The sequence below is a fragment of the Monopterus albus genome, unplaced genomic scaffold, assembly GCF_001952655.1.
Source record: "Monopterus albus unplaced genomic scaffold, M_albus_1.0 scaffold106.1, whole genome shotgun sequence".
Lineage (NCBI taxonomy): Eukaryota > Metazoa > Chordata > Actinopteri > Synbranchiformes > Synbranchidae > Monopterus > Monopterus albus.
In genome coordinates, this window is record NW_018127986.1 from 2062279 (window position 1) to 2071358 (window position 9080).

At 42.8% G+C, this 9080-nt stretch overlaps 1 protein-coding gene across 4 annotated transcripts in view; it reads right to left on the reverse strand.

Annotated features, from left to right (window-relative positions):
- scube3 (signal peptide, CUB domain, EGF-like 3) overlaps positions 1 to 7979 on the reverse strand; it is a 73021-nt gene extending 65042 nt beyond the window's left edge. For 2 of the 4 annotated variants that reach the window (XM_020610676.1, XM_020610675.1), the window contains exon 1: positions 7067 to 7973. In XM_020610676.1, coding sequence (XP_020466332.1) covers positions 7067 to 7178 — 112 coding nt within the window. In that variant the 5' untranslated portion in view covers positions 7179 to 7973. Of the gene's footprint in view, positions 1 to 7066 lie in introns of all 4 variants that reach the window. The other 2 variants (XR_002275720.1, XM_020610677.1) reach the window with 2 other exon arrangements.
- Between the last annotated feature and the right edge of the window lie 1101 nt (positions 7980 to 9080).

The window sequence follows — 9080 nt, forward strand, 5'->3', positions numbered from 1 at the left end:
GGAGGGGTGACTCCTAGCCTGGCTGTACACCTTATATTTATACAACCAGAGCTAACCGACAGAGTCACCTGAACTGGACAGAAATTTAAGAATTATGATCGGATCTGGGTTGGTTTCAGACACCTAGGTCAAACCTTAGGCTAGACTGCTGGAGCACTCAAATGTCTGCTTTGTTTAATGAGAAGGGGAAAAACACTGTACAACCTGAACTGCATCGCGCTCTCCCCTCTGCACACAGCAATTACATGTATTGGTGGTTGTTTTGGCCAGATACAGTACCAACTATAAAAATGACTATATAGCAATTACAGCACCAGCGTGATATTTCTGTTACTACCTGTCAAACTGAGTTATATGTGAGCTGTGAAGTAGGAATAAAAGCTCAGAAATGTGTCATTCAGTGGGCCGGGACTGAATGGATACGTGCTTCATTTAAATGCAAAGAGGCAGCACAATGCAAACATTTTACTTAAACAGACATTAGGTTTTTAATGGGCTCTCAATTATTGTTCACAATGCATTTCAACCAGAGTGCTTAATGGGCGACCAGAGAAGAAAATGTTAAATCTGTCAGGCTTTACCTTCACATAAAGACGCAAAAATGCAACGGTAAATAAAATATTTTCAAAGATTTTAGCAGCAGATGATCGGAGATGAAATGACAAGTAAATCATTACCTAACTGTTGGATGTCGGGTTGAAACTAAATAATTTAGCTATTATAGTTTACACTTTGTTTTTTTGTTCAACCAACAGTGAAAAATGTAGAGATATAAAGTTTACTTTCAGAAATAAAGAAAACCATCAAATGCTCACTTGTGAAATGGAAGAAACAACAGAAACCAGGCCAGTTTTCTTGAAAAATGCAGATTAAATATTTTTTAACTGGATGCTATTAATGATTGTTTATTATTATTCCTAAAACCAATAACTGTACATATACAATCAATGTTATGTTATTGCAGTGGATGTTACCGTCTTCCACATTAACTGCTCAAATGATCAGTCTGATGATATACAGTATTTTCCCTAATAGTCTGTGTATTATCACCTAAATTACAGGCTGAATTCAAAGTGTGCCCTGTATTTAATTCGGTGCTCCACCCTGTCATGTCACCAAATTACCTAGTATAATTATAAAAACATGACTGTCTTGACATTTTATATTATTAAAAAAAAGATTAATACTCATGCAAATGCTCTTACTCTCCTCTAAGGATTTTAAATTTGAAATTCCATTATCCCAGCTGCAGCTACTCTTCAGTATAAAGCTCCAATAAACAACAGATATAAAGTATAATACATTATACATATAAATAGCTTCTCTATTTGCTAAAATAGTTCCAGTAGTTCAGAGACCTGGCCAGTGAAAGCACCCAGTGTAAACTGTCAACCATGTAACACTACAGTATTTCAAATGATTAAGCTAAAACGAATGAACGCCTGTAGAATTCCAATGACTAGTTGATTAATCAACGAAATTAACTGACAACTGTTACGATAACCAATAAATTATTTTATTAAGCCAAAAGACCAATGATTAATCAACTGAGAAAATAATCAGATTATTCAAAAATAAAAATAATGGTTAGTTGCAGCCTTAAATGTCTGTATGATGAATGATTTAAAACAGAAGAGCCATGAAAAACCTGTTATCATTGATCAACAGTATAAGCTATTACAGTCTGTAACAAATATAGGGAGCTCACCAGAGGTGATTAAATACTGCAGAGGGTCATGTGGTTTTTCCCAGGTCTCTGTCCATTCAAAAAGGCTCATCAGTGAATTCATCCTGCTTTCTATCCAAAATACAATGGCCAGAAAACCACCAAACAAATCATTTCTTTTTGTTTTTCATCTGGATTTCTTGATGTACTGGGTTGGATCTTTCCATTACTAAGCAGAATAAGAACATTTCCTTTCATTTCCAGCAGCCTCTGAAGCTGGCGCTCACCATCAGGAATGTAAACACACAGTCTGTAAACAAGGCCCTCACTGACCCCCAACCCCCTCTGACAATGCTGACCACCGCAGACTAGCCTAATGACATCCCTCACTGACCCCCCCCAAACTCTCAAAGAGAGGCGCAGGCCCATTATTCAACCGAGAGGTCACAGGAGGGAGTGGGGAAGAGGGTGAAAGAGAAGGAATCATGGCGTAACATCGGCCAGAAGCCTTAGAAAATACAGACTGAGATGACAGTCCCATTGGTATCTTCTCCTGAATCACAGTATCCTCAGTCAGCAAGCAATGGAACAGAAAAACAAATGTAGGCTCAGCGGTGGGGGTTGGAGGATTAATGATGTAAGAGCTATTGCAGCTGGTCAAGGGACGCCACTGAGGCTCCTCAGCAAGCTATCAGCACTTGTAAAGGGGGCTCTAGAGGTGAGACTAAGACTGTGGGGCCAGAGCGCCATCAACACTGACTCTATCCTCCCCCGAAACCAACGGGGATGTTGTCAGCACAGCACCGCATCTGCACTGGGAACAAAGAAGAGAGGGAGAGAGAATTTTAAGCACAATGCCATAGTTGAGAGAAGCATCAAAGGCCTTATTTGGAACATGCTGTTCAGATTAAAGCCTTGATAAATAAACAAGTTCTACACTCCTTTCTCCTCAGAGCGAGAGTTTAAATGATCTTCACCTCCGGATGCTGGTGCTGCATAGAAAGCAGTTCCCTGGGTGTTCTGAGGTGAGTTTGGGTAATTTAAACTACATTTCCCCTGTCTCTGTTGCACCTGAAATCGACAGATTTGTCAGCCCTGCCACCATTCTAAAAGAGGCGACAAACCGCAGTCATAAGGGATTGCTAGCTGCTGATAAACTGATTTTCAGATCGGTAAAGGAAGAAAACGTAGCATAACAGAAGGATCTCAACAGTTGATGGGTTCCCCTGAGGAGCAACAGGGAATCTGTGGTGCCCACAGGGTAGGGTTTTGTTTGGTTGTGTACTCACATTCAAAATATGTTAAATGTAAGTGCACATATCAGTATAGTCATTTTAAGACCTTGAGCCAGGAACTCAGATTTCTTAAGGCCAAAATTGCCGACAGTGACGCAGAGAAGAAAATGTCTTTGTTTAGCATTCCAGTGGTCAGGATGAAAATGAGCGACCGTCGAGACGGAAGACCCACTGAATTGCCTTGGGACACGGCTTGTGCCAAGCAGCTTCAACACATGTAGACAGGTCTGTAAAAGTGGTTCTTAATCTGTATATAGCTCTATGTACAATACAGGACAATAAACCTGAACCCTGCCTTTGAAAGAACTCTCCATGTACAACAGAATATCGTACTGAGAAGTGAAAGCACTTCTGCTTGCTAAGTGCAATCATTAATATCCAATCTAAAAATCACTCATCACAGTTATTCACATTCACTTAGCCTCACAACACACCTACAGATCAAAGTCATTTTGGTGATTCATTCTTCATTGCTCTTGGACAGAACTGATATCAAGTGTTTTCAGCACTCAAGAAATGCCAAGATAATAATCTCTTGGCTCTCTCGGGTGCCCTGCAACAGCATGTACAGTGGTACTGGAGCACCACTTGTCAAGCAGATGCTTTCTGAGTGCATCTGCCAAGTGGTATAGTGAAACTGGCTCATCCACTCCACCCACTCATCAGCGAGTGACCGAGGGCTACCCCAAGGCTCAGCCTACCTCAGACCCTCTGATCATAAGGAGAACACAACTCTTTGACACCGCATGCCCGCTGCAAAAAGGGAAACGAGAGATGGAGACAAGCTTGGCTCTCATCATCACAGGAGAGTGCCAAAAAAAGGCCAAGAGGAGTTTAGACACTTGTATATTTTAATTGAGATTACACAGTGAGAAAAAGATTAAAGATTTATATGCCACTCAAGTCAGTGATGCAAACCACTATGCCATTAACTTCTCAGAGTCAAAGAGCATCCCAATAAGGACAGAGAAAATCCTTATTCCTTTGACCTAAATACATCTTCCATTCATCAGCTGTTGAATAAAACCTCACCAAAGATTGTGCTCTGGTACCTTGGCAGACAAATAGGGACTTTTGTGTCTGGTTGTTTTAAGACACATCCAGTCTCTGAAGGGATCAATGTAACAACACAGCCAATAACACTGGAGGAGCTTGTCAGGACTCAGGGGCAGGGCAGAAACCACACAATGTGAGAAGAGGGACTGAAGGTGATGAAAGAGTAACATCAGTGCGGTGTCAGTTAGATGACTGGCCACGTCTACAGATAACACCAGTCTCTGTCATTCTTTCATTTCTGCAAATACTCAGAGAAGCTCAAGGCCAAAGGGAGGCACAAACAAAAGCTTTATTTAAATGGTCCTTTTAAGTGGTTTCATGTGGAATTTAAAAGAAAAGTCCAAATTACTGTAAGACCCAGGCCATACACTCTCTTGTTCCAATCACAGGCATACAAACCGGTGACAAATTAAAAGAAAGGCTTGAATAACTGAGTGTCATCCTCTTCCAGGAGGACAGAGCTCCCATCCACAGGGCACAAAGGGTCATTGAATGGTTTCAAGAGTATGAAAAGTGATGTGAATCACATGCTATGGCCTTCAGTCACCAGGTCTCAACCCAGTTGAACTTACGGGAAATGTTGGAGTGACGTGTTAAATAGCTCCTCCACCACCATCATCAAAACACCACGTGGGGAAATATATTTTGGAATAATGGTGTTCATCCCTCCAGTAAAGTTCAGAGACTTGGAGAGTCAGTGCCAAGGTGCAGTGAAGCTGTTTTGGTGGCACGTGGTGACCCAGCACCTCACTGAGACACTTTATGTTGGTTGTTATCTTGATTTGTCACCAGTCTGTACATACACTGACACTTGCATGCTTTCACAGACCTGCAGAATATCCAGCCTGCTGTCAAGTAACAAAGGTGGGCTGGACAGGGCTGTAGAAACTGGTGAAGGGGGCAGCAGGGAACTGTGCAGATCTTTTTTTGTTACAAAAATATAAATAGTGCATTGGCTGTCAGAGAGCTTACTGACACAATGGGTGTAATGCAGTCATTGCTTATGGCTGACAGAGAAAAAGCAGAGCTACTTCATTAAATGCAAAGGAAAGGAAGCGAGGACAAAACAAACAAAGCAAGAGCTGGGCAAGAAAGGAAAGGGGTTAGTGAGTGTTGGGGGTTGGTGGGTGGGTGGAAGGAGGATTTCATCTTCCCTTCCATCTCAATCATATTGGAGAATCAGGCAGCAACTCTAGGTAAGCCTCCCCATCACTTGGGCCTCACATTTCCAAGGCTGCTCAGTTCCCACAGCGTGTCCGGGCCTGGATCTGGCCGTCCTCCCCACTCAGGCAGCCCTGCGTCTTTAGACCCCCAGGCCCAGGAGCAGAGGTTACACCAACACAGCCAGCTACAGCAGCATGTCAGCCCCACACCAGCCGTTGCCTTGGTGCCACTACATTAGTGAAGAGCGCCTGACTCTGCTCGAGGGAAAGTGATTTGCCATGACGTCTGCGGCTCCCCTCTTCCTTTCTCTTTTCCTTGCTTGTTGCTGCTCGCTCACTAAGAGCCCTCCGCTCCCACTGTCTGTCTCTGCACCCTTAATCTCTCCTGTTTCCCCTGGTCTCATTTTTCCTTTCTTTGTCATTCTCTCCACCACATCCTTGCGTCGTTTCCCTCCTCATTCCACTGCTCTTTCACTCTTTTTTTCCTAGGGTAATGACTGATGCCTGAAACACGGTGCCCTGATTAGTCTGACACAGATGAAAGACAAAGACTCCTGTTGGAAACATCTGTGTTGAGAACACTGAGCTGGCTAATTGTGCATTTTTCATGTTTCAGCATTCTTCCAATTTGCCCCCGGCTTGCAGACAATGTCAGTGCCACCTACATTAAGTTAGGCAATAAATATGTTCACAAATCACCTCAGAGCCAAACATGGATAATATGCAACTGAAATGCCATTTGCCTTGCACTCATAAAGAAGAACTGGAGGAGAAGCCTGTCAAGTGGTTGTCCATAGCCTTTCACTGTGACCAACAAACAGGTGCATGCCATTACAGACAGCAGCATTCCACGCTACATGGAAGTGCGTAATCGATATTGTAGAAAATAAAATGAGAAAAAAGTAGGTGTAATTGCAAAATGTAAATATTGAGTTTTCCCACAAGTGGGGGCAGACCACCCAGGATGCAAAATAGTCACCCACCCCCTTTCTCTTTTTGCCTTGCCGACTGCTCCAGAGATGTCTTTTTGTGTGCGAAACATCACCAGCCCCAATCAGCGCTCACACAGAAACCGTGATGTGTCTTTGCATGCAGACACTTCTGGCAGCTCTGACTTGGCATTTGTATTGTGGGAAAATAAAGTGCTGAAAACCTGGAGGAGAACACTGAGCGGATCAGAAATGGAGTGTATAACACCATGTCTGTCTTGATCCGGTGAAGTGCCAGAGTTTTGATTCAGGCTGCCCTCTCAAAAGACAAGTAAGCAAGAGGGCAGCAAACCGGGTCAGGCAGTACTGTGGCTGCAGTGTCTGACAGATAGAGGCTCCACCATGTGTATGTTACAGGTCGGTGTCAAATACTTGTCTGGACTGTGACAAATACCTCCTGATGGTCTCATTGCAATTACCTGCAGGATTAGCTATGAAACAGAACTTCACACTGCTGATGCTGTTTGAAGTTCAAAGACAGCTTTTTTCTGACAGCTGCAAAGGCAGTAAAGCTTCATTTAAGCCTCATTATGTTTCCCTTCTCTTCTATCTTAGCAAGTCTACATAAATATTAGGAAAGGAGCATACTGACAACAACAAGGCAACATAGCGACTGCAAAATCAGGGACTGAATCAACAGAAGGTGCCTGCTTGAATTAAGGTGAAAATAACCGATGGATTAAAGTCACCAACATCGAAATACCCTGCTTTGACCTTGTCTTAATACACAAATTCATGTTCCATTTACCAGGACAAGTGATCTCACGGTTGAGAAGTGTCATCTTTCCAAACGTTTCCAATAATTCTATGCACCCGGCAGTCAAGTAAAAATCAGTACATTCCCACCCATGATGAATAAATTAAAAGCCATATTGAGGAGAGAAATGAGAAACTTACCTTGAGCGGTTTTACTTCCTGCAGCTGACTGTTGGACAAAGGCGACCAAACAGAAACCTACAAATCCGAGGCTGGCGCGTATCAGAGCGTGCATATACATGTTAACTTTCATTCTAGCTGAACACTAGCACTTTCTAAGATCTGCGATGCGCAAGAGCACAGACAAGGGTGTGTGAGTGGTAGAAAGGTCTGCTGTTACTCCCTCTGAGCACCGCTGACAAGATACCGTGCGATCCTTTTCCCTCTGTACGCCTGCTTATTTGAGTTTCAAGTGATCGGGGTTGAGGATGGCCCAACAACGCGGAGGGGAGGAAGGCTTTTCTGTTATCATGTTTCGAGCCAGACCTATGTCAATTTAAGAAAGGGAGAGGAAGAGAACGTGGGAGAGCCAGAGGAAAAGAAAGGGAGAGATGGAGTGGAGTCTGAAGGGGGAGGAGAGAAGAAGCGTCCGCGCCGCGCTCCGGACTCCTCTTCTGTTGCTCCTTCTTTTCTCTCACTGACTTTCACGGTTTCCCTTTTTTTTTTTTTTTTTTTTTCTACGGAAATTTACACACAGGTGCTGGTTGGGCTGAAGGTGGACCGGGGTTACCACGTGCACTGTTGATCGGCCCCGTGCGGTCATGTGTCTGGTGCCACCTGCGTAAAAAATGTGGTCCGTCACGTTGGCGTGGTAAAGGCAATGGCTGAAAGGTGGACAAGAGGGCGGATGGATCCGTAAAGGACTCGGGTGGAAAAAAAGTAATATCCTGCTGATTGCATTGTGTCGTAACTCCAGCAGACTGTGTTGGGCTGGTTAGGGCTCATCCAGTCCCACTCACAAACCAATAAACGCTTTTCACTGGGGGCAGCGCTATATGTCACGAATGGAAGATTAATGTTGCCAGTAAAATAGTTTGTGGCCAATTAAACAGTTGGGAACAACAAATGCATATTTTTTATTATTTTAAGTGAAGACATGGTATTTTTAACTATTTAACTGGGGAGAAAAATAAGATTTAAATCATCTGTGTCCTACAGTATTGCCTGTTGACTGAGTGGAGTTCAACTAAGTTAAGCACTAAATTTAAAAACTTACTTTAAGATGGAAAATACAAACCCACATTTTATCCTGCATACAAATTCATTCCAAGGACAACTGGAGACTCATATTCCTGTCATAGCCAGAGCAGTGAACTGATATTCAGGTGAACTTGTACAAAAGAATATGTACATGAAGGATTTTTTTTTGTTGTTGTTAGAAAACCTCTGTTGTTAAGTTATTATGGTGAATGAATAAACTACACCAGCTGTTCAAAGTACAGCTCAAGATGAATCAGTTCCTCAGGTATGATAGCTAACAATCTAACTGTTTACAGGAACACTGATGAAAGCTTTGTGGCACTAAAAACTAAAACAAAAAAAACCTGGATGCAAATTATATTTTGTTTTGGCTCCAGAACCATAACAACACAACATTATCTGCTCATCAGTACTGAGTTCCTCCCTGTAGGGGATTCAGCTCAGCTGCCACATTTCCCTCCGTGATTTTTCCTCCTGGCTTTGAATAACTAAAGCCATACCTGGAGTCAGAAATCAGTAATATGGCGCTTCACGGAGGTATTTTTAAAGCATGCTATAAAAGAAAACCTGTCATGCCAAATAAAGATGAAATGTGATCAGCATGCTAAGAGTTTTGAAGTTGAATAGGGTTAAAGGTGCTTTTCACTTCCTGCCATCAACCATTTTTTTGCAAATCACTGATCACAAGACACTGTGCACACCATTACCCCCAAGACATGAAGAGGAACAAAGCTTAAGGATGTACATGATTCAAACCAGACCTCTCTCACATTACCAGGAGCACAAGCTGCTGAGCTGCTGTGCCACATTTCACCATCAATGACATATGAAACAACCATTTTGAGGAAGCGTCCTGCAGAGGAAAAGCATCTGTATCCCCACACCTGCTCTCCTCCTCCTGCTTTATCAGCTAAATTAATCAGCTGTGTTGATACAATTATGATTTTGTTTCAAC